The sequence below is a fragment of the Andrena cerasifolii genome, chromosome 7 (genome assembly GCF_050908995.1).
Source record: "Andrena cerasifolii isolate SP2316 chromosome 7, iyAndCera1_principal, whole genome shotgun sequence".
Taxonomy (NCBI): Eukaryota; Metazoa; Arthropoda; class Insecta; order Hymenoptera; family Andrenidae; genus Andrena; species Andrena cerasifolii.
Genome location: NC_135124.1, coordinates 14,716,991 through 14,741,525, shown reverse-complemented (window position 1 = coordinate 14,741,525; position 24,535 = coordinate 14,716,991). Strand labels below are relative to the sequence as shown.

The 24,535-nt window shown below is 42.3% G+C and overlaps 4 protein-coding genes across 11 annotated transcripts; 2 read left to right on the top strand and 2 right to left on the bottom strand.

Annotated features, from left to right (window-relative positions):
• Positions 1–272: 272 nt before the first annotated feature.
• Positions 273–1,714, top strand: LOC143371399 (BOS complex subunit TMEM147). Its single transcript, XM_076816537.1, has 4 exons — positions 273–459; positions 618–756; positions 831–1,052; positions 1,128–1,714. Exons 1-4 carry the CDS (start codon positions 383–385, stop codon positions 1,377–1,379), a joined length of 690 nt encoding a protein of 229 aa, XP_076672652.1. The 5' UTR covers positions 273–382; the 3' UTR covers positions 1,380–1,714.
• Positions 1,508–6,453, bottom strand: LOC143371395 (DDB1- and CUL4-associated factor 8). 8 transcript variants are annotated; one of them, XM_076816526.1, is made up of 14 exons: positions 6,368–6,453; positions 5,338–5,857; positions 5,006–5,236; positions 4,850–4,939; positions 4,302–4,531; positions 4,087–4,230; positions 3,782–4,005; positions 3,528–3,699; positions 3,274–3,436; positions 3,073–3,203; positions 2,876–2,995; positions 2,688–2,807; positions 2,459–2,595; positions 1,508–2,282 (listed from the first exon to the last, which is right to left on the bottom strand). In XM_076816526.1, exons 2-13 carry the CDS (start codon positions 5,765–5,767, stop codon positions 2,461–2,463), a joined length of 2,190 nt encoding a protein of 729 aa, XP_076672641.1. In that variant the 5' UTR covers positions 5,768–5,857; positions 6,368–6,453; the 3' UTR covers positions 1,508–2,282; positions 2,459–2,460. The 8 variants fall into 8 exon arrangements, with proteins under 8 accessions (XP_076672641.1, XP_076672645.1, XP_076672640.1 ...); XM_076816530.1 differs by lacking the exon at positions 6,368–6,453 and having other exon boundaries at positions 5,338–5,515; positions 5,603–6,361; XM_076816525.1 differs by lacking the exon at positions 6,368–6,453 and adding an exon at positions 5,938–6,361 and having other exon boundaries at positions 5,338–5,869.
• A 692-nt stretch (positions 6,454–7,145) lies between these two features.
• Positions 7,146–10,674, top strand: Sf3a1 (splicing factor 3A subunit 1). The gene is made up of 11 exons (XM_076816522.1): positions 7,146–7,372; positions 7,648–7,978; positions 8,051–8,210; positions 8,284–8,565; positions 8,625–8,735; positions 8,808–8,979; positions 9,045–9,731; positions 9,823–9,884; positions 9,972–10,079; positions 10,143–10,316; positions 10,400–10,674. The coding sequence occupies exons 1-11, from the start codon at positions 7,258–7,260 to the stop codon at positions 10,499–10,501; spliced, it is 2,304 nt and encodes a 767-aa protein (XP_076672637.1). The 5' UTR covers positions 7,146–7,257; the 3' UTR covers positions 10,502–10,674.
• Positions 10,665–19,397, bottom strand: LOC143371396 (xylulose kinase). The gene is made up of 12 exons (XM_076816532.1): positions 19,164–19,397; positions 17,360–17,442; positions 16,764–16,917; positions 16,184–16,363; positions 15,378–15,479; positions 14,508–14,639; positions 13,457–13,610; positions 12,615–12,759; positions 11,923–12,212; positions 11,724–11,821; positions 11,451–11,591; positions 10,665–11,375 (listed from the first exon to the last, which is right to left on the bottom strand). Exons 1-12 carry the CDS (start codon positions 19,215–19,217, stop codon positions 11,304–11,306), a joined length of 1,605 nt encoding a protein of 534 aa, XP_076672647.1. The 5' UTR covers positions 19,218–19,397; the 3' UTR covers positions 10,665–11,303.
• Positions 19,398–24,535: the final 5,138 nt, after the last annotated feature.

Genomic DNA, 24,535 nt, shown 5'->3' with positions numbered 1-24,535 from the left:
CGAAAAATACTTATTAATTACCATATATTTGTACATGTATGTACAAATCCACTTTCAGTCACAGATCTTAAAATTGAAGGATACGTAAAAACTTTCTGTAACTAAACATTACCAGTCATTATTTCCTTTAACATTGTAAAATAGTAATTTAAAAAATAGTAGTATACGTTTTACTCTGTAAAATATTATTTGATACAACGAGAAGTAGAAACTTTCTTTATCGATAGACCCACTGGCAGCAAGCAGGGCCAGCAGGCACTATGCATGAACTTTTACGCGTATATGTATAGTCTTCATCCTTCATGTGCCACTGCAAGTTGTCTGCTAGGAAACAGTGGATGATAATGCAAATTAATTAAACTGACATAATACTACCGAAAAAATGACGCTATATCACTTCGGGAATTGTTTGGCATTGGTCTATGTTCCCTATTACCTGACCTACAAATATTCAGGCTTGTAAGTATGTTTCATTAGTATCTAACCTAAAACTCTAGCTGTAGCTATAATTTCCATCTAATCTTTACCTCACCCTAAAGTCTTTCTCTCACAATAATTCGTAAAGATATTAAACGATCATAAACACAAGCTTTTAAGCACACCATACGTACTTTCAGATCCGAGTACGGTGCATTCTGGAAATGTATCCAAGCCGGGGGTATTTATATCTTCACGCAGCTAATTAAAATGCTAGCGCTTGCCACATTCTTTCCCACAGCTGATAATGTGGGAGACGAAGGCTTCGACATAGTCGGCGTACGTGCTTACAAAGTTAAATCATCCTACCGCAATGTTTGTTTGCCAAGATAACATGAAATTTCACTTTTCAGGAATTCTTAAAATCTTCCATAGACTTAGCTGATTTAGTAGGAATATTGTTAGTATTGAACAGTATACCTGGTAAAGGGCACGCCAAGGTTTTAACTGCCGGAATCGGATGGGCAGGAGCGGAAGTGCTTCTCACTAGATTCCTTTTGCTGTGGGTGGGAGCAAGGGGCGCAGAATTTGATTGGAAGTACATACAAAAGAGTCTCGAATCCAACATTAATTTAGTAAGTATCGTAGCTTTGTCTGTAGCGTGTAAAAGCAGCTGTGTTTTAAACATGTTTTGTTTTTAATATGTCCAGGTGCAACATATTACCACAGCAACGCTTGTATGGTTGTGGTCGCGACACGACTTGAAACGGGGTTTAGTTCCTGTAGTAGTTGGCATGCTTGTGCTTACCGTCTACAGACCGCTTATCTTAGATTTTCTCACAACACTGTTTTTAACCGGCCCATGGTCGACTCTCGTTGTTAAAGCTATTACTACTTTCGTCATGGGGGCTACGACGTTACACATATACGCAGGACTCGCTCATTCAATTGGCATCTTTTAAAGAATAGCGTGCGTGTAAATCTTTTTTAGCAGTAAGATTTTCATCGTAAGTCCTCTTCCCGATTTCATGCTGCAACATCGTATGCATGAGAAAGTAAATTGTTATTGGTGTTGTACGACACAAACTCGTCAGTATAAACAACCCTTTATTAAGTTACATGTTACATTCTGATACTTAAATTTAACTTCCTTTTTAAACCAAATCAATTTCCTCTGTACGTACGGTCATCTACGTGTAATCATAAAAACCTAAGAGGAGAATGTACGAATAAACATTTACATTAACTCAACACGCATGTTAAATAAATATTTTAATATATTACAACGTTGAAGGTATGGCTTTTCGATTCCCTGATATAAGTACCCAACGTGTTTTCTGTGTACCTACACTTGACCGACGTACAATTGGCGAATTTATAATCGATTAATATTTGCGAAATCTTTCAGGAAATATCACATTTGTGTGAACGCAATGCCATATTTATTTCGCAGAAATCTTGAAAATATTGTCTTAAACCATCGCAGTTGAATTTAGAAGAACAGAAACGTGAACATAGATTTGAATACCATTATTCATCGATTACAATAATAGATGGTTGCTTCGTTATGAACGGTGGTTCTCTTTAAGTTTTTCTTTTTTTTTTTGGAGTGTAATACAACGTTTCTAGAAATGGAGCTGTCGTACTTCTTATTATCATCTAATATTGTACATATTCTTAGCAACAGTCTTTATACATACGCACTGCACACTGAACTCCTTATGACTACAATAATACGAAACGATGTATCGGGTTGGTGAATATGAAATTGCCGATCGCTGATAGCGTAAAAGTTCCACCGTTTATGGTGGGTATACAAGAACAACTCCTAACGCTGGCTTACGACTCGAGAAATGTCACAGAAACTGAAAAAAATAATAAAATAAATAAAATAGTTGAGCAAAAAATATTTTCGATCAAGCTTCTTTACACGCAGCGACAATTTCATATGCGCGAGTTAATGCATCGCTTGTATTAGTATTATTATTATTAAGCACCATCTATATTAATTTATGGGGCACGAAACGATTTATTTCAATACCTCTAAGATGGAGGACAGGGCAATATTCTCGATTCATCGTCCTCTGACTCGGTATCGCTATAATCGGAAGAATCATCGTCATCATCGTCGTCATCGTCCCTATTCCGATCGCCAGACCCTCTATGCACATTCATATTCTGTATTGCAATATGAAAAATGTAAGTAACTTTACATACATACAATCCTGAATACTTGTTACGTCAATTCATACTTATCAATTAATACATACCGTCACAGATCGCCCATGAGAAATTTGTCTTATTAATACCCAAAGCAGTTCCCTGCGATCTATAGTGAAATCGGTAGTAATAAGATCTCGGAGTCTGTCTCTACAATTAGAGTTCACGCACTAGAAAAGGGAAAGAATATGAGTACTTGATTTCTGTTTCGATTATAAATTAGATTTAATATACATACACTTTCTAACTTTGTCCTGGTTGGCTGTTGCTCACAAGAAGGCACCCATATCTTTACATCGAAGTCGAGACCACTTGTTGCAAGGATGGGAACATGTGGATGAGGTTCTATACAATTCACCTGTACAGCAAAGCATTAAATTTCATCAAATAAATCGATTACGCGCGTCGCGCAAGCGATCTATCTGAATTACTTACCACCCCCTGCTCATCCGCAGGCATCCAATTTACAATAGCTTCGGTATTTTTGTCCCAAATAAATATATTCCCGCAATCAGATCCGGATACAATGAATTCACTCTTTGGTCCGAAGAAATTCACGCCTTTCACTGTAAATTTCAGAAAGCCGATGTTAATACAGACAGACGTAAATCAGTACAATCCATGAATTGTACGTACAAGTAGCATTATTTCTATGACCCTGATATTTATGAGCAAAGTCCATGTCTTGAGGTGACACTGTATCAAACAAATATATATTGTCATCATTGTACGATGCAAGAACTTCGGTTCCATTATAGTTATATACAGCAGAAGTTACGTGCACACGTTTTTTAATTGCCTATAATTCGTTAAAAAAAACGTAATGAAATGTGAATAACAAAGGAAACAGTATGATCCGTAATGTTTTAAAGCTCAGTTAAACATATTACCATATTTTTATGTTTGGGGCCTAATTTATATAAAGGCGTGGTCACTTTTCGTCGATCGTATATTCTAACTGTTTTAGACCGACCGGCAACGCAGAATTCGTTGCTATTCAGAGGATTAGAATTAACGCTGTACAATTCCACAAAGGAGGAGCCGTCTTTTACCATTAACAACCTACACAATCGAATCGTTTTTCTTTATGTACACTGCGAGGCAATATGAATTCAATAATAGCTGCTTAAAAAACCTGACGTACTTTGTTGGCTTCTCTTGTCTAATGTCTATGGAAAGCACGTTCGCATCTTCTCCAACAGAGATAATCACATGTGGCGTATCCGGATGAATCGCAAGTTTATGAGTTGGCGCATGGTGTTTTGCTATTTTCCGCGATATACCGCGTGTAATATCTAATAGACGTACTTGCCCATCGTGAGCACACGTGGCCATTAAATATTCTGTATTCAATGGCAACCACTTGGCCTAGAAATTTCCAATTAGAAATGCACGTGTTTATTTAGCAACTGATATAATACGCCGATGTAAAACGGTATTCTTACATACCTGAAACACATTGCTTCTATGACCACTGTCGAAAGAGTGATTTTTCTTCCCTATCGCCCAATCCCATATAACCACAGAGATGTCGTCCGAACTACTGGCTAATAAATTTCCTTTTTGATTAAAATTTAAGGTGTTAACGCAACCCTACAAAAACAGTATAAAAATATGTATTTCTGCCAGTGATATTTGAAATTAACCGAGTAATGTATATGTACCTGGTGCTCTTCAAGTTTGTACATAAGTTCAAAATGTTCCACAACGTGTAAGGAACCGTAGTATCTATATTGAAATAATGGATTGCTGCCCACTTCGCGGCGGAGAATCTCTGGCACTACAAACCAGTTAGGCTTTGGTTTCTTTTTTCTCAAACAAGCAGGAATAAGAAAGTCTTCTACCTCTAGTTCTCTTTCGCTAGTTGTTGTTGATTCCATCGAATCATTTTCACCTTTAAACATGAATAGCCATACACTTGGTCAGTAAGAATTATCGATTGGATCGATGGCAATTGTACATAGTAGAGCTGTTCGGGTACTCGAATAAAGCGACGGCCTGAAACGATTCGGACTACCCGGGTTTTTCAAGTCGCCCGAAAAAATTCGAGCTACCCGGATTTTTCGGGCCGTCCAGATTTTACGGGTACCCGGCTCGGCTCGAAAGCCGAGTCCTGGCTCGTTCTGAATTTCAAGCCGCCCGAATATTCGAGCACTCTAACAGCCCTAGTACATAGACACTTGCAATACGATGTGCATTTAGTTGCATATACCTGCTTCCTCTGCATCAGGGCCATCGCTATTAATTTCCACTCCTTGGTCACAATTTTCCGTTTCTCTAGATACTGTGGCCTCCTCTGATTCTACGTTCAAAGGCAATATAATATTGGAATACCTCGCGCATTATGTATTTTCTTCTACCAAATTACCTTGTCCCATTTCAACATCTTCGGTATCTCCCGCATTGCAACCCTCTCCAGCCTCCGTTGTCGAAGACTCCTTGCTCCGATAATTACGTTCCTTAACTTTAGACTTCAGTTTACGAAACTTTGATGCGTTCCCTACGCAATCATCCTCGGATTTCGATTTATTAGGCGAGCGCTCCTTCGAACAGTGACCAGATTCATTCGTTGAAATACCAGCATCGTCGTTTCTTTCACCTGGAAACTAAAATTAATAAGTACAAAACCTAGGATTGTGTAATACACGAACCGATGTCTCGGGAATTTCTAACAAATATATATCCAGATCGTGACCATACCTTTGGAAATACTTCCTCCCACTTTATTTTCATCGTTAAACGGGTCCGCCCCTACGTCATTCGAAGAACTCGGAGTATTGTCCTGCGAGGTAGTGGATTCTGACAGTTCAATGGAGCTACCACTAGCGAACGATGCTTCGTTAAGGGTGTTCTTATTTTTATTGAGCTCAGCTATGCTCTGCTTATTAAGTATGTCGCATTCGTTATCGACTAAAGGCTCAAGAAATTGCTGGATCACATTGTTTTCAGTCTCAATTTCGTTTACCGTTTCTGCCGTATCAATTTCCATGTTCATTTCGTTTATACCAGCTTCCCTATCTTTCGCATTATCGTTTGTTTCTTCTACCGCATTGTCTACGATGTCCTTGGACGTAGATGGTGCAACATTATCTACCACCTCGTAGACACTACAATAATCTTTAGACTCCATCTTTTACTACCACCAAAAACGGTACTTCGTAACAAATCGTTGGCTCATGCCGTTTTGGCTGTCAGCATCTGCAATCTACTTTATACCCACCTATAATACAATCTTACATGAACGTGAGGCATAACTTACGCACTAGAAGTTAATACTGGAGATAAGTAGCATCTCGATACTTTTCGATAAATATCCAGGGCATAGGTACGCCAGGGAATCGCGAGACGCGGGGAAATAGTAACGAGTATCAGGACTTCGATTTAGTACATATTTATTACGTTCGTGACCATCCCAATTTGCGCGGTTCCATGTATTTAGAGACGCTATTACTTCAGTTTGTAGTCTTTTGTCGTGCACACGATCGTACGTACGCGCGGAGGGTGTATATAGGAAATATCTAAGATTTATAAAACGTTAACGTAAAGCTAAATAGTCTTATGAATCGTCGCGCGCCCCGCGAAACGTATCTGCGATATAATCATCGGCAAGTGACACCAGCCGAAATAATCAATATACTGATCTCGCCTCTTACGAAATACGATATTTATTTTAATGATAACCAGAGGCACGTATAGAAATGTATAGAAACGTCACGCATTTACGCCTTACCACAGACAAGGTGTAGGATAGACGGGATGGGCCATGATGTAAGGATATAAGGTGTGCTCGCTAAGCGGCTCATTTTTGCCTTCTACTGCGTATACCTAGTGATCCTCTAGGGAGTGATCGGAACAACGTGTATCGTCGCTGATTAGTTGCCGCGATTTTGGAGCAAAACCGGAAGTAGACAGAGAAATAAACTGTAAAAAAGAAAGAGACAGAAATACTGTAGAAAGAGATAGAAATACTGACAGAAAGAGAGAGAGAAATACTGATAAGAAGAGATAAATATGTTTATTTCCGGTTTTGCTCCAAGATGGCTGCGGTTATACCGATCACTCCCTACAGGATCACTACGCATACCCAATTTCCGCCATATTAAAATATGTATGGTATAAATGCGTTTGCAAGTGTACGGATGCGTTATCCTTTCCCAGGTAGCACACAGAGGTCTGAAGACGCCCAAAAGACGTCCTAAAACGTCTATGACGTCTTTAAAACGTCTGTGCTATGTGGATATTTTCCGTATTTTTACATATATGTATGTTCCTGTTTTCGAGTAGCAATTTATTTTGAGAAACCTGTATTTTCCGATAATAGCTCTTTCATAGATTTCTGTTTTATATTTCAGGAGATTTTCATAAATTTGGAAACGAAAACCACAGGCGTTGCGGGCGATTTGAGCGTAAGTGGAACGCATCCGAGGGATGTATTAAATCTTTGAAAAGGCGCCTTTCTTATTAATGTAAACTGCCGCCATGATAGCCTGTGTGAAATGGCGACGCTGTATCACATAGTATGACACGGTATTATATTTGTTAAACATCGTTGCATTATGAGTTATGAGGAATATATAAACTGTGTGTAATAATTACGTGAATAAAACGACAGTAACTAACATGCCTACGCAAGAAGTATCAATTGCGCAACCATCGGCACCAGAGGGTGAAGAAAATAATGCACCCTCGTCCCAACCGATCGTGGGCATTATTTATCCTCCACCGGAGGTTAGAAGTATCCTTTGACAATATTTCGTTATTTAATCAGTAAAGTATAATCATTATTTTCAGGTAATTTATTAGTAATATTGAAATTAGCGATATCGGTGTCTGCGACAACCATATATTTAAATGTATATAGTAAATTCTTTGGAAAGTACCATTTCGTTTTATTATTATCATCGTTGTTTAAACTTCGTGTAATTAATATTGTAGATTGTGTGTAATTTGTACATTTATTTCTATGAGAACATTGGCATTTATATGTTGTACCTTATTTAAAAAATATAGATATTGTTGACAAGACTGCCAGTTTTGTGGCTAGAAATGGCCCTGAATTCGAGTCAAGGATCAGGCAAAACGAGCTTGGAAATCCAAAATTTAATTTCTTGAATTTTGGCGACCCGTATCACGCGTATTATCAGCATAAAGTAAAAGAATTTAAGGAAGGAAAGGGTCAAGAGCCAACTCTAGGAGCTGGACCTGGAAAGACAGTTAATCTCACAGCCCATCAGAAACAGCAAGAAATTTTGAAACAGGTTGAGCAGCCATTCGTCCCGAAAGATCCGCCCACGGAATTTGAATTTATTGCAGATCCGCCATCTATCTCCGCTTTAGACCTGTGTGTATTAATCACCTTGTTCTTTATTGTACAATTACGCAATTTTCGATGTAACATTTCGTTTTATTCCAGGGATATTGTAAAGCTGACGGCGCAATTCGTAGCTCGCAACGGTCGTCAGTTTCTAACTAATCTGATGAATCGAGAGCAGAGGAACTTCCAGTTCGATTTCTTACGTCCGCAGCATTCTTTGTTTCAATACTTCACAAAACTCTTGGAACAATATACAAAGGTGAAACGAAGTTTCTTCATAAATAATCTCGTATTATTCCCAGGGTTACTGACAAACAGTTATCAATTTGCAGGTATTAATTTCACCAAAAGATTTATTACCACGTCTTCGCGATGAAGGGTCTAACATGGACAAAATTCTGGAGCAAGTTAAATATCGCGCCGAGTGGTTGAAGTATCAAGAAGCTCAGAGACGTAAGGAAGAAGAAGAATTGGAGCGCGAGAGAGTTGCTTACGCACAAATTGATTGGCACGATTTTGTCGTGGTGGAGACTGTCGATTACCAACAGTTCGAAGTTGGTAATTTCCCAGCACCGACAACTCCGGACGAAGTTGGTGCCCGTGTGCTCATGCAGGTAACTAAGCGTGATTGAAATTGCACTTTCATTTGCTGATCTATTTTCTGAATGTTTAGGAGAGGATAGAAGAAGGCGAGGATGTTGAGATGCAGATCGACAGCGACGGGGACGACGACATGCAGAATCGCACGGACGGTGAGAAGGATCGCGCCAAAGACAACAATCAAGTAAGCATAAAGTTTAATGAAACAAACGAGACAAATATTCTCCCGTACCTGCAACGTGGTGCTCATTTTAAGGTACAAGACATGGAGGAGGATTCAAGCGACGAAGACGACGTGTCGCCCCCCGGTGACTCTCACAAGTCGAAAGAATCGAAACCGCGCGATAGTAATAGCATGCAGCCTCCGCCGTTGCCTCCTACGCCTGGAAATGTTGTAGTGAAGAAGGGATACGATCCTAAGCAGCATGGTAAGTAAAAGTAACTCAAATAATCTACGAACAAATAATAATAAATTACTGTACTATCTTGTTAGCTGCTAACAAAACTGTGCGCCCTGTTGCTCCCGACGAGTACTTGATCTCTCCGATCACTGGAGAGCGTATACCCGCGAGTAAAGTCCAAGAGCACATGCGGATCGGGTTATTGGATCCACGTTGGGTGGAACAGAGAGATAAGCATCTAGACAAGCTAGCCCAGGAGACAGTGTTTGCGCCTGGCACAGCAATCGAGGCTAGCTTGAAGCAACTTGCCGAGAGGCGTACCGATATCTTCGGTGTCGGTGACGAAGAAACCGCGATCGGTAAAAAGATCGGCGAAGAAGACAAGAAGAAGGACGACAAGGTCACGTGGGACGGGCATACATCCAGTGTAGAAGCTGCGACCAGAGCTGCCAGAGCGAACATCACTTTGGAGGATCAGATTCACCAGATACACAAGGTCAAAGGGCTTCTTCCTGACGAAGAGAAAGAGAAGATCGGTCCCAAGCCCGCCAATCGTGCGGCAGAATTGTCGCACATGGCTGCAGTTGCCTCGAAGCCTCAAGCTACGCTGAAAGCACCGCCTAAACCACCAGCTCCAAAACCAGTGCCGGTTCCAACGCAGCCACCACCGCCGCCGACCATGAGTATGCCCACTATGGGCATCCCTCAGCCGATGATGCCGCAGCCACCGATGATGATGATGGCTCCTATGCCTCCCATTCGACCACCGCCACTAATGAGTAAGTAAAATCGCCAACTAAAAAATTGCACCTTGAACGGGAAGGAGTTACTACGTCGCGCTTCACGTTTCTGTTCTGTTTTCCGCTTTAGCGCCAGCAATGTCGCCATTTATGCCAACGCCGCCACCTATGCAACCGCCAATGGCGTCTGCTGTGAGTATTTATGAATGTAAAACGATAATTGATAATTGTGTCTTTAATTATGCTGTTTGATAATTTCTATGACGCGCTCTGTCTCAGATTGGAATGAAGCATCCTTCTGAACCGATGGAAGAGGAACCTCAGGCGAAGAAACTGAGAACGGAGGATTCGCTGATACCCGAGCAACAGTTCTTGGCTAGGAATAAGGTACTGGCACAAATGGATATATGGCTGCGAGCATGTAAACTCATGTGTTCTATGTTTTTATAGGGTCCTGTACAGTTGAATATAGCCGTGCCGATGATGACTGAGAAGGCAGAATGGAAGCTGAACGGCCAGACGCTGAATATTACTTTGCAAGCGAGCGACACCGTGGCGACGATGAAGGCTCTTCTTCACGAGCAAACGGGCATGCCACCTGGTAAACAGAAGCTGCAATATGAGGTACGCGATAAAGTACATCTCTAAAAAAGTAAAAAAATTTATTTGTAAACTTTTGTCTAACAATAATTATTATTCTTTTCCAGGGAATGTTCTTTAAGGATAGCAACAGTCTTGCATATTATAATTTGACATCTGGTAACGTAATTAACCTTCTACCGAAGGAAAGAGGTGGTAGGAAGAAGTAAAAGAAACATCTAATTAACAGCAGTTTGAAAAGTTTACATTATCATGACGTAAAAATGAATGGATTCTTTCTTGAGGAATTGAATGAATTTATATATTAATTAACGGCATCCAACTAATCCAATGTTGCCGCAGTCATTGAAGGTAAATAAAATACACCATTAATTAAATCCAATTTAATTTTTTATTATCACCGTTCGCTTTATTCTACAACCATAATAAATTATCATTCAATAAATTAATAATATATTATAGCAAAATTTATAAATATGCACGTATAAAATCATTTCACTCGGAAGCGTGGCTTTCGATTTAAAAAATTGCACTTAGCTTTACCTTGTACTCTTATCAGTAAGCCATTAGCGATTCGTGGTTAATTAGATTATTCAATAAAACGGTAAAAAGAGCACTTGCAAAATATATAAAATATTTATTTATAGCTTCTTTTCTATCGTAACGCTTATCGCGAAGATTCTTAATAACTTCCTCCTAGACGCCGCTATTTTCTCTCTATCAGAGATTCTCGAGGACATTCATAAACGTTTTTAATATCTTCGAGTGGATTAGCTTAAAATCAGAGTTACTCGAGGCTTCTGATATACCCAGTGCAAAAGCAGTCTCCTAAAAATTGCTTTAAAAATATCGTATAAAAATCTATCACGCAACAGAATGGAATCCTTCGTTTGTCACTATTATAAAATATGTTAAATGCTAAAACGCTTTGCTACCCTCTCCTAATATTATGCAATATGAAGGCCCCTTCGTGTTAATAATTTCTCCCGACTGTTACACCCTTTGCATCCTTCAATTTGTACTTGTCTTGTTTCTAATCTGCTCCACGATTTTTCGATAACGCGCAACCATCGATTTATATATCTAAAAGAAAAAGACAATGTGCACATAGAAGAACATAAATTATTTAATATAACATAAAATCCATCTGCAACTTACTGACTCCGCATCATCGTAAGGACGACACACGAGCTTCGGTTCTGGCAAACAGCGTGTTATCTCGTCAAAGGTACATTCGCTTTTTGATAAAACGTGTTTTGCTTGATAAGCTGCGCCCATCATCGCTGAATTCGCTACTTCCTGTGAAATTTGATCAATAACACACCGTGTAAGAATAGGTTCTTGAAATTTTCTCGCTTTATCGGGCAGCCAGAAAATTACAAATCATTTTAACTGTGTCTAGAATTTTGTAACTGAAAAATCTCCAATTACCGATATGTACACTGGTGAATTGAATACGTCGGAGAGCACTTGCAATATAGCTTTATTCGCAGATGCACCTCCCGTTGCAATGATGCGTGTATTTGGCCCTGTAATCATTTAAAGAACCGCGATAGTTGATGATTTCACAGCGCAGGATCTCTCCCAATGGGAACTGCTGAAATTTCTCGTCTTTCCCTTTTCTACTTACCGATAACGAAACCGAAGTCCTCGGAGTGCGCTCTTTTCGCGACGAATTGGCCCTCGATCAGAGCTCTCACCTCCACTTCCTTCGAGCTGTATCGCGATATCTCGTCGTTGGCTTTGTTGAATCTATGATCGCCGATGATGGGCGGCAGAATTTCTTGCGCGTCGAAATATATAGCCAAATTCCCAAAATTACCCCGCGGCGTGCTTTCTAGCAATTCGTTAAAAATTTGCCAAGAGCCTTGCGCTGCGCTGTCGCGAATCCGTTCGCGAGTTAAAGATCCATTTTTGAAGCTGAAAACTTGCAGTCGCTGTATCCTAACGTTTCAGCCAGTAACATATTTCTAATACCATTTTAATCGATTAATTCTCAGTTCTCAATACTTTGCAGCGTATCCGCAGATATTTGAAATTTCTATGACACAGTGTTTGTGAAAATATTTCAATATTGGTGATGCTTTTTTGGTGCGTTATTTGTTGCCTGCGAATATTCTATCTTAAAGGACCACTTCATGTGAAAAAATTACGCACTACTGCAAATATTTTGGTACTAATGCAAAAGCAGAGAAGGTTCCTTTAGGTTTTTCATTTGAAATAAGAGGAATTGCAAAAGAAGATTCACAATACATTTTCAATTTTCGTGGAAGATTGTCCAGTAGGTATCTACTAAATAATTGAAAGTAGCCTGTTATTTACCAAAGCAGCGCCATGTAAGCATCGTCATCGATAGGGTTGCAAAAAATGTGGCCCTCCAGAGCAGTTTTCGGTTTGTTCAGCCACAAGAACAAAGTGTCGCTGGTTCCTAAGCTGCAGGCGATATCTCCTTCCTTCAATCTCATGCCTGTACAAATCGAGAGTTCTTTCATTATTTACAATTTCCAAATTGAAAGAATATGACGATCGACATCTTCAGCCACAATTTCGAAAGTCCATGACGAAGATTCTACTCGAAGATACAGTATTAATGCCTCATTGGATCTCTGAAGCTAGCAGCTGCAATGCTGACGAAATATTGGAATAAAATGCCAAGAAGCCATGGCTAACAACGCCAAACCATCGCAGGTTTAAAATCGCATACCCACAACTCAATTACCACAAAAAAAGTAATAACATTGCTACATCACTATCAGCACAAATGCCATGGAGTTTAAAAACTCCACTACTGCAAGATCAAATCCAAGCAACATTCCACTCCGAGTAACATTCTTCGAGTTCACCTTACGAAAACTGGGCGCACATGGATCACCTAAAATACCAAACGGCTCTCGAAAAATCATTCACCGGCTCTGCCAGCGGTAAATTATAGTTTGCGTGAAAAATCTCATTAATCATTTCTCGCGAGAGCGAAAGTCCCGCTTGTCCGTGCTCGGCAATTGGAAACGTATTTGCAAGTTAGCATGAATATTCATGAGCGATCGAGCACGAGCAAAATCAAGACTCGTCGTCAGAGGAGGAAGTGGTGCGTAGAAATTAATACCGTCGGTGGAAGGGAAGGAAGAAAAAATATAGAAGGAAAATTCGTAGCCGCGTGCGCTTACCTATTAGAGAACCTGAATTGTCCCCCGTGAACGCAGTTATCCTGCATGCCTCGTCGAAGCCGAATCTCTCCACGAAATAGGACGAAATTGGGCCGATATCGCTGCACGAGGAAACAGGTTTACCTAGTTTTTCTCTCAGACCCGGACCACAGGCCTGAATGAACAGCAATGCAGAAGTGAATAATAAAAAGAAAACGAGGATACGTGGCGCCTTATTATTATTATCTAAAGCACTGGCTCTTTTAAGTGACTAGTGCCGTAGTAGTACCGTGAATTAATTTTGTGGGCGCAGGTGGACGTCGAGTTCAGACGTTCGCGATAATTATCTTTTAACACAGTTCTAACAAGGGAAGTTAGGCAACACGAAGATTCAGAGAATTATGCAACCTTGTGTGCAAGTAGAATAGTTCGTCCCCACTAGAAATCGATTCGTTTTTAGTACCATGATGATGGGGTTTTAGAGGTCGAAATCACACCTTGAAAAAAATGCAGAATTTCTTTGGCGTGGTATATTTTGAGAAAAGTGAGAGATGTCGAAAAGAAGTTTAAACAAAAGTAATATCTTTTTTCAATATCTACAGAACTGCGTAAAAATAATTATCTATTTCAGGATTGGTGGTGGGGGTAACTTGAAAAGTATGGATTTTTTATAGTTATTTTTACGCAGTTGTGTAGGTATAAAAAGCAAACGCCACTTTTGTTTAAACTTTTTGTCGATATCTCTCACCGTTCTCGAGATATTACACGAAAAAGAAAGTTGTGCATTTTTCTCAAGGGGTGATTTCAACCCCTAAAATCGCAATATGGTACCAAAAATCAATAACTTTCTGTTACGGATGGACTACTGTACTTGCACATCAAGTTGCATAATTTTCTGAATTTTCGGGTTGTAAGTTAATGTATTAGTTAGGGGAGTGTCTCATGTGAACAGCCTTTTATCGTTAGAATGATGATATAATACACTATTATATAATACGTGCTACTAAATATACTAAATGGGACCGTTTGGATTATTTAATGAAAAATTCAACAAAAATGGATGACAATTTACCTCTAATAGCACGTCGTCCCAATCTTTCGTACGAATATTGAGCAAATTCATGCCAGACCCATCGGACAAATCGATGGGTGCAATATCCCCCAGGAACAGGGAAGCAAGAAAGCTGCTGATCAAAGAAATCCTCTGAAAACACATGCGAGCATATTAATTCTGCAAACTTGTGTGTACATACTATTTTAAATGCTTCATTGCAAAGAATGCGTATTAGTAATCAGTATACAGCCACAAATTCACATATCACACAACTACATATTAGATATTTCTTCGAACAGAAATTGCATAAAACACTGTGCGTTAAAAAATGGAAGATTCAAACAGAAGATTATTCATTAATCAGAACACGTTAACTCGAGCACTTCTGTTATATTTCAGCTGTCTCCATTGGGGTTACTGCTCACGAAGATTAACATTTATTAGAGCAGTGTTTCCAACCTTTATTGAGTCGCGACCCCCTTTTAAGGCGAGGTAAGTTTAATCAGGTAAAGAAAACACATAAAAAATAGGTATTTTAGAATATAATTCTAACTTATTAATATTAAAAAAAATAATAAAACTGTGAGAACTCCCTAGAAAACACTTCGCGACCCATCGGTTGGGATTCACTGTATTAAAGCGTTTCAATCAGAAAGAATTGGTTTATGAAAAATTGTATAACTCTTCTAAAAACTTTTACGACATGCGAGTAGTTGGTACTCCGAAGTTAATGCTCCTCACTCGAAAAGAGATCACAGGCGGTAGCAGTGGAAAGCTGCAGCAAAATTTATGCATCTGAACCAGTAGGATCGCACGCACCGAATATCTCGATCGTTTTTCCGTTCTCTCATTTTTTGTCAACGAAGCCGGGAGTTTTTGTTAGTATACCTCAGTGTTGCTGTAAGCCTCCGACCTCCTGCGTGCTATTTTCGCTATCTGAGGTCCTGAGAATCTCTCGTACGCCCGTGATCCCGTTATCTCTGCCAATTTCTGCAATCATATTCGTGAACCTCGTACCGGGGCTAATTGATTAGCGTATTAATCGGTGTGGCGATTAATTATGAATCTTAGCCGGATGGTATTGGCTGCTCCTTCGGCAGGTATCGTTTGACTCCGTAATTTATAACATTACCACGGAATACAGGAAGCCGAGATGTGACATTCGTCGGCGCCAATTGCGAGCAACTTTATCGTCGATCGGGAGCAATAAAAACGGTGAAATATTTGATTAATTGCATAAAGGTCAGGAGAAGTCGACGTCCAGATGCGTCTAAAAATAACGGACTGGGTAACGGACCGCTGCCCTTTTACCCTTTTCCCCGACTATCATTCTGGTCGTCGACGCTTTGAAAAAAAAGAAAAAATGTAGATGGGTATAATATATAGTATTTCGAGCCGATACGATCTCGGATTTTGAATGAGAGATAAGGAAGACTATTGACGGCGATTGCGACGAATGTAAATTGCGAATTAATTCTTTGGCGCCGATGAATATTCATAGGAGTTACGGTTAAAAATTTCTGCGGAATGGCTCGAGTCTATTTTTAGGATCCTCTTCAATTCGGTCGTTGAAATTCGGCTGTACGACATTTTGAAGCGGGATGGTATGGGGGCCTCGTGCCTTTCGGTAGTGTTGGTGCACTTCTGGTTAGGGAAGAGGGTTGAGCATTGAAATTTAAGAGAAGCTTGCATACTTGAGGACCACCCACGATCTCCTCCAAAATATTGCACTCCTTGGTCGTGCTGGAGTCCATCCACACAGGCGACGGGGTCACCGAAAATGATGTGATGAGCTGCTCGTGCAAGAATTTCCCGGGATCCAGTTGCCGCAAGTGATTTCGACTGCTCTTGCCCCAGTAAACTGTGCCATGTTGCTATGCAATTATGGGCAAAGATAACGTTATCGACGGTTTCGTTTTTCTCTCGAGAGCACAGCAAAATCGTCGGGGCCTGTAAGGGTCGAGCGTTGCGAAATTTCTTTCGACGCTGACCCGAACGAAAGGGGCACTTGCGATCGAATTTCACTTTTACCGTGCGATCAAATAAACATTTCGGTGAAAAGGATATTAAAGTATATAGATTCTAATAAAATATATGGGTTTTCATCCGAGTTAAATTGTTTGGTGCCGTTTAATTTCGCTGGCTATAGTTTAGCATAAAATGCATTTTCAATGAAGAATATGCAGGTAGAAAAAGAATTCGAAAAGGTGGATTTTCGTTTATCAGTCGTGGTATCAGCGTGCGTTAGTTTCCATGGGAAAATAATTTTTTTACCTGTGCGCATCCAGAAATGGCGGCCACTTTGCTAAAATCCACGCCACAGACACGTAGTTTATCGAGAATCATGTCCAGAGCCTTCACCCACATCAGAGTGGGTACCACCACCAGGTGTGGCTCTTCCTTTTTTTGAATAACTCCTCCATATGTTCTAAAACATCAAATTCACTCGAGGAAAGCTGTGCGAATAATTTTAGAACGAACATATTCCTCAGACAAACTTAAAACTTTAGAAATTTAATTAATCATTTTAATTTCTAAACTGCAAATCATAGAGTAATCAGGCACTCGGTGCGATTCTAAAAAAGCTAAAATTGCATTACGCTCTGGTTGCCATTTGGGTATTAACCGCTCCGTTAGAAGACTCAGAAATTCATTTACTTCTGAAATTTCGGTAACACATTAATGCTCTGTCTTCATATTTTATTCAAACACTCAGCTATATAACTTAGAAATACATCTAAAGTTCAGATATTCTTCTACCATGATAAAAGTGCTTGTAATTTGTAATCTTCCTTTGCAACTTTTTCTTTCCAATAAACCAACTTCAAACCTGAAATTTCTAAGGGTGCGTGAGAATGTAAGAAACGTACCTAAATTCAGGCAGATCATTGTCGAATTGGACGCTGGTCTCGCAGAGGACCCCAAGATTATTATTAACGACCACAGCTTTCAACTGGAACGGTGAAACGTGGCTAAGTTAGTTCGCATTTCGGTTCATTAAATTCGTATTACAGGCTCCGTTCGATTTATTGCACACGACGCGGTATAAATACCGCCCAACAAGGTTGCTCGAAAGGAGAAACGAAGCTGCACGGAGTGGCCCATTAGACACGCTACCCGTAACGTATTCGAAATATCACTGCGAGAGCTGAAATTCGAAAAGTAATATTCCGGCCAGGCCGAATGAATATGCGAACGATCGTTTCGCGACGGGTAAACATGCAGTTTTACACGTGCCGTTTGCCGTGCAGAAACGTTTACACGTTTAGCTGGGAATAAGAAGCGTGAAATATTTCGACGCTCGCGCTCGTCGTTATGCAAAATCGCCGTCAGTTCTTAACGGGTGAATTACGCTGGATTCGAGCGAGGATTAACGGGCAGATAAAAATCGTGTCCCATGAGTATCGATTACGCCGATAGCGGCGTGCTTTTCCCCTGCTGCGCGCGAGAATTTCGCAATTTTTTCTTTTTTTATCTACTCGCCTGTTTTTCGCCTCGCAGGCCCTCGCGAGCGCGTATTTGCCAATTTCAATTATCTTCTCGTCCGCCTCTACTGTTCCGCATTTTTTCTCGTTAACGAGATACACTTCTCTTTCGCGCATCGTATCGCTCCGCCGCTCGGTGTTATCGCGGCATTAGATAATTGTGACCCAGCGTGCGCGCGCGAGTCGCCTCGTGAACACTTGTATCAATCGATGAAGATGTGTTGCCCCTATTGCCTCGTCGAAATACATATCTACTCCTCGAAGACAAAAGTACACTGCGGTTCGTTGCAATATACCGACCGTCAGGCGTTTAATGAAAAATTTTATTTCAATTACATCAATGCCCGCTGCGTTTACGTAATTTATTGTTTCCCGAAGTTTTCCGACGATTAATTTCGTCAGACCTTTATAAACGATAGATTAGGTAAGTAGCCAACCGCAGCGTGTAAGCGGAAAACGTCACGAAATGATTACTAATATTTGCTAGTGGAGATAAGGCACTGTACACCGTACGAAACATTTAGAAATCTGAAATATAAATTCTCCCCGCGAGCCAAGATAATATTTAGCCTGCATTTAAAAACACACATTCGGGACTACCGCATTAAGGGGTACGATAAGTAAACGGCCCTGTTTACTCGCACTATTCTACGATAATAAATACAATATTCAATGGCAATCTGCGTTCGCACGAAAACGAGCAGAAACTCAGCGTAATTACGAGCACATTTAATTGTAATATCCCAGTCTAAGATCGCTTCCAGGAACACGCGGTTCTAGTCGATTCGAATAAAACGCGCGTAACCGTGCGCATGCGCGTGCAACGATGCGCGATGGAAAGCAGTGACCGAGCATCGGTGGGACGCAAAAGAAAGAACTACAGGAAGGACCAACTAATGTCGACTTGCTGCGCGTTACCGTCCATATGACCGCGCAGGCTGTTACCGCGTGGTAAGTGAAGCGAGAAAGCCTGGGTGCAAAATCGAGGACAGGAATGAACGATAAAAGAGGAACGGGTGAGACGAGGCTTGAACGCACAGTACAGTCTGTCAGCCGTGGCTAGCGTCGACGATATGGTTTTTGCACGGCGAGCAAGGGTGCCGAAACGTCACAAAGATTACTCACTACAGGCTATTCGATCAGTGGCGAGAAACGGTTCGCCAAGTCGCAAGGTTTTCAGAGGATTTACCTGCTGTGTGCTGAGATCTAGCCCTAAATATGTCGCGTTCGATGCAGCGCCCATATTTCGACCGTACACTGACACGCGACGCGACGGAACCGTGAAACGAGCACTGTGCAGCGAGGACGCAGCGGGACCAGTCGGGTTTCGAGCAAAATCGAAGCACGATTGGCCGTGCGAGCGGCTTTGATAGTCGGGAAACTAATGTACGAATGATCTAGGCTGGTGTGTGGCCTACGCCGGCCCTCGGTACGATCCGAGGCATCGTTACGCGCTGTTTCGCCCACGTTACGGCGCAACGTGACTGAGACGGGAGTAATCTTATCGTTATTATTAAAAATATAATGACGGCAGTTGCGCAAGGCTGATTAACGAGCGACGAAAGACATTCGCGCTGGCATTATTCGTATCTCAATACGTTCCCATGATAATTCTATGCACGGCTGGCTTTCATCGTCCTCGAAGAGAGAGGTTAAGTTCCAGTCGATACTGCTTCTGCAGAGAGCGCTGGAATTTCTTTACCGGCGGATGTGGCGCGTAGGTACCCCGTGGGCGCGTTACCTGCCCTACACCTGCTGCGCAAACTTCCCATCGGATAGAAGTAGGTATGGGTGTTGAGGATCGCGAGTTAACGCGATCTGAGATGCTTTTGGGACAAGATGCATCTTGTATGCTATGTACCTATCTCTCAGGAAGGAATTTAAAATTTGTAACGATTTTTTAGGAACGACACTGGGCTGTGGTAGGAGGTCCTGTAACGAGGGGAAGCCATAACTTGAATTGGACTTAAATTGTGGGAGCTGATGAATCCCCGCGGCTCCTTCAATATTAACTGTTACTGAGTAAGCCGGGAATCCACCTAGAAGCTAAGCTATGCTATGCGATGTTATGCTATGCCATGCTACGTTTTAAAAAAAGTAGATTTAATACATTCTTATGGAACTGTTTCCACCAAAAGCTAAGCTAAAACATAGCATAGCATCCAGGTGGATTCCCGGCTTTACTCCAAACGTTTTTAAATTTCGAATTACTTAAAACACCCTATCAAGCAATCAATTAAAAAATGCTCCCTCCGCGAAGCAAGGGAACACAAAATCACCAACTCCTTCGGGAACCGTAACCACTAAACCGTTCTGTCGGAGTGTATTTACAACCCAAGCCGCAGCGAAGACCCGCGAAGTCGCGTCCCAGAAAGTCGAAAGTATCGTAGAAGTAAAACGCCCCGGGAACCTTGGCCATTACACGGGGTCCAGACGTACATAAAGCTCCGCCCGAAAAACAATTATCAAGAACTACAGCGCGGGACCATAATAATCTCCGAGGAAGTATCGTCCCTGTAATGTGTGGCATCGTTTTTCTGCGAAAGGCGAAAACGAGGAGCCCGAAGGCGATCGTACAGTTCTCTCGCGCTGGCCGACACTGGGTGGTAGGTCTGGTGCATCGCGTTGCAGTCGGTTGTAGCAACAATAACTGGAGTGTAGAGGTGGGCTGCATCGTGGAGGGGCAGAAGTATGACTTGGCGCGGAGGGGCCGGGGGGACCGGAGGGAGAAGGAAGATTGTTAAGTTATGTTAGTCGATGCACGGGTTTGTTTGCGTAGTCGTTGACGGCGGGTACACCATGAGGGAAACCGTGGTTGGAGAGAAACGGCGATTGAGGGAGAAAGGAGAGTGGGAGAGGTTGCCGACGAGGGTGCCAGGGGGTCTGGCCCAAGCCTGTTTGTCGGTCCCGTTGCCCTATAATCGTGGTATACGGATAATGGTTTGGGTTAAGGGACGCCAGGATGGACCGTGGCGGCTGCCGCGACGGCGGGGGGACGGCGAGGAAGGAGATCAGAGGGAAGGAAGTATAGGAGCCGCCAGCAGCGGCGTCGAGACGGAGCAGTTTCGGACGCCCAGGCTCTTCTTCGGTGAGAAGGGTCGGCTGATCACGACCAATCGAGCGAAACTTTCGCTGGCTCGGCTCGCCCGCAGTTTGGCAGAGCTTTTCTTTCAATCTTTCCCTCGCGTGCCCTACCCCGCGCGATGATTTCTGACTCTACGACCAGAGCCTGAAACGTAATTACCGAGAAAGCCTGCTGGAGGACGATCCGCCGACGCTGAGACCGATGCACTTTAAAAAATGGGCATTGGAAAGCTTAAGGGGTCGTGCTCAGTCAGGAGGCCGAAAAAAGGGTGGTCTTTGGAAATTTTTTACTCAAAAGCTATAACACATTTCTCAAAAAATCTTTTTTTTTTATTTTAAGCATTGCATCCAGTACAGTGCATGGTAATTTTTTTATTTAAAAATATTTATCAATAACTAAGTTATTGTCCATCACTCGAAGGTTCTCTAAATAAAAAGGCTTCTGCGGTGACCACTGCTGCTCGAAAGTCGATCATTTAAAATAAAAAATTCCAAAGATTTTACTTATATTATAATTTACTTATATTATAATTTACTTATATTATAATTTACTTATATTATAATTTACTTATATTATAATTTACTTATATTATAAGTAAATTCTTTTGAATTTTTTATTTTAGATGATCGACTTTCGAGCAGCAGTGGTCACCGCAGAAGCCTTTATTTTTAGAGAACCTTCGAATAATGGACAATAACTTAGTTATTGCTACATATTTTTAAATAAAAAAATTACGATGCACGGTACTAGATGCAATGCTTAAAAGGAAAAAAGATTTTTTCAGAAATGTGTTATAGCTTTTGAGTAAAAAATTTCCAAAGACCACCCTTTTTTTCGGCCTCCTGACTGAGCATGACCCCTTAAGTGTACTATCCAATTTCCCTACGGCCTACTTACACTCCAGAACAGTGTTGCTTGTTAAAATGTGTGCAATCAACCGTTATCTACTGGTGGACCTGGAACACCTCTCCTCATCACTATAAGAAAACGATCTAAGCCATCACACCCACCGAACCTCCGACCAACTCAGGAAACGCAACAAAAGACGATTGTCTCTCCAAAAACCAATACAACAACGAATCCCTGCATACCTACCAAACCCCGCTATTTGCATTATAAACGACAAGGAAAGTCTCACCGTTCACCTGTGAAACAGTGAGTTGAATGCGTGTTTAACGCGTACGTCGCGTCACGGCACGTGGAGGCGCCGCGGCGAGGGGGTTCGGGGCCGATATTTTGTATGTTCGACAAACAAGGGGTTTGGGAGAGTGGTTGGCCAACGGACTACAAATTTTTTGGAAGGAGCGTGGGGTTTCATTATCTAAACACATGGTCGTCGGGGGCATGTACGTGTATACGTATATCGGGAAGGGTGGCGGAGAAAAAAAGGAGGGGCACAGGGGTGGTGCAGGAGCGGCGGATGGCGTCGGCGACAGGCAGCAGAGCCGCGTCGTCGCCGTCGAACGGACGACGACGAAACGACGGCCCATGGAATGAGACGGAAAGGGAGAAAGAGACAGCCGGGCGCCGATTCCAGCGACCGGCCGGCGCTAACCTCGACGCCAAGCCGTGGAGCGTCGCCGACGTCGCCGACACTGTCGCCGCTACTGGCCGAGCGACGACACGACGAAGACGACGGCGACGTCGTCCACGACCACGACGTCCACCAATGCAGGAATACTTCTTCTGTTGGCATCGTGGCACCGTCACGACGGGGGTGGGACGTTGCTCATCGGTCGCCAAGCCGGAGGGCGCCCAGCCCTACTCAACCCCCATCCCACCAGCGCGGACCAACACACGCTCGCCCGGTACTATCAGCTGAAATTCTCGATCCTAGATACGTCAATAGCGTCATGTTTTGTCCAGGAATAATTATGGATCTACAGCCGCCGATATATCCGGTGCCAGTGCGTCTTTGCTTCAGCCACCCTCCCCGTTACAAATACCAACAACCACCCATTTCATCGTCGAACCTTCGTCCCCGGAGAATGGTGGTCGGTTTTATGGTTTCCATTCAGATTCCGCCGATATCGATCACACCCGGGGGGTGGTTTTCAAATCTACCCGCTTGGGAATGTTTTCGCGTCGTATCATCAGCGAGTCTTTTGATACGGGGAGAGGTCTGGTTGCGCGAAATGGGCGAACGTCGGTTTATAGCCTGCGCGTCTGTGTTTGTTGATTGTATAAGTTATAAGGGGACGTAGCTACAAGTGAATGTAATATTTATAGCTAGCGCTATTCAAAGTTTATCGCCCGATAATTATGTAAGCCTACGCAAGTAAGTAGGTTCGTTTAGAAGATTGAACGTCGCAACGTGACGGATGTGCGTATGTGCGAGGGTGGGCGAGCACCCGTTGATCAATCCCCGGAAAACATTTCGATGCCGATTCCACGGTGACTCGATAGCATCGGGAGTCACCGCGCCTCTGGTTCCAGAACGATAACTCATTTTTTCGGCGGATAGAGCCTGGCGCCTGTGTGTATAGAGACGCTCCCTCTCCTGGTACCCATGTTTTAACCCATGCCAGCGCCTACCACCCCCTGCGTATCCACGAAAAGTAGAGGCGACCATTGGGGCGGAAGATGGCTACGACGGCTCCAGCGTGGGGCGCCAAGTGTTTTGATGCTTGTTATGCGAAGGGGAGCTTGATAAACAACGAGTTGGAGAACGGAGCCGGACCTGGATCGTCACCTACCACCCACACTTGAAACCGACATCCGACTGACTGGCTACGATCGTGTCATTACAGGAGAATTGATATCCCGATGCTGTAACGTCGCTTCTTCCTTTGCTCGGTACAACGTCGCCGGCGGGGTGGACGACGGTGCTCGTAAAAATGGAATCGCTAACGCGCGTTGATTGCCCGGCGACAAATTGAAATCGGCGGCATTGTTGTACACGCGATAACAGGAAACATGTAAATGTATCAGGGCTTCAACGATCTTGCTCATTTATCATGCTTTGCTTGATGATGCGGCATTGAAGGGAATTGTGGGGAACGAAACGTTAGTAAGGGAGCTTCGTACGGGAAGGTAATTTGCTCATTAGATTCTGCATACAGAATCAACATCAGACTAATAAGTCAGAGATTGTTAGCTCGCAGGCAGATTCTGTGGAAGCTTTGGTAACTGTAGATGTTTTCCTCGCCGGCTCTAGCAAATGGTAGAAGGTAGTTAGATTTTGGATCGCCGAGGCTCGTTGGATAAATTATAATGTTGCATTCCAGCGGGACGGAATTAGACGCACTAATGATCCTTCGCATTTCGTTTCACCCCGTCGCTATCATTATCCGCGTTCCGCTCTTGCGAACCGCCCAAAAGGAACACATTTAAACGCATGTGTCCGACAGAAATAGTATTCGACTTTTAACGAAACGAGCAAGCGCACGCTTCGTATTTATCTACGTATTTGCCAGCGGCGCGAGGGTGAGTAGCGCGTAAAATTATTTGCAAATATTTGGCTTTCAATGTACGGA

Excerpts from the sequence above, each read along its gene's own strand:
- LOC143371399 (XM_076816537.1), top strand. The coding sequence starts at position 383 with ATGACGCTATATCACTTCGGGAATTGTTTGGCATTGGTCTATGTTCCC. Across the intron at positions 460-617 it reads ACCTACAAATATTCAGGCTT|ATCCGAGTACGGTGCATTCT; the intron begins GTAAGTATGTTT and ends ACGTACTTTCAG. Across the intron at positions 1,053-1,127 it reads TCGAATCCAACATTAATTTA|GTGCAACATATTACCACAGC; the intron begins GTAAGTATCGTA and ends TAATATGTCCAG.
- LOC143371395 (XM_076816526.1), bottom strand. The coding sequence starts at position 5,767 with ATGGAGTCTAAAGATTATTGTAGTGTCTACGAGGTGGTAGATAATGTT. Across the intron at positions 4,940-5,005 it reads AGATGTTGAAATGGGACAAG|AATCAGAGGAGGCCACAGTA; the intron begins GTAATTTGGTAG and ends CTTTGAACGTAG. Across the intron at positions 2,596-2,687 it reads CTCATGGGCGATCTGTGACG|AATATGAATGTGCATAGAGG; the intron begins GTATGTATTAAT and ends ATTGCAATACAG.
- Sf3a1 (XM_076816522.1), top strand. The coding sequence starts at position 7,258 with ATGCCTACGCAAGAAGTATCAATTGCGCAACCATCGGCACCAGAGGGT. Across the intron at positions 10,080-10,142 it reads AGTTCTTGGCTAGGAATAAG|GGTCCTGTACAGTTGAATAT; the intron begins GTACTGGCACAA and ends ATGTTTTTATAG. Across the intron at positions 10,317-10,399 it reads AACAGAAGCTGCAATATGAG|GGAATGTTCTTTAAGGATAG; the intron begins GTACGCGATAAA and ends ATTCTTTTCCAG.
- LOC143371396 (XM_076816532.1), bottom strand. The coding sequence starts at position 19,217 with ATGGGCGCTGCATCGAACGCGACATATTTAGGGCTAGATCTCAGCACA. Across the intron at positions 11,592-11,723 it reads ATTCACCAGTGTACATATCG|GAAGTAGCGAATTCAGCGAT; the intron begins GTAATTGGAGAT and ends CAAATTTCACAG. Across the intron at positions 11,376-11,450 it reads CTTACGATGATGCGGAGTCA|ATATATAAATCGATGGTTGC; the intron begins GTAAGTTGCAGA and ends TTTTTCTTTTAG.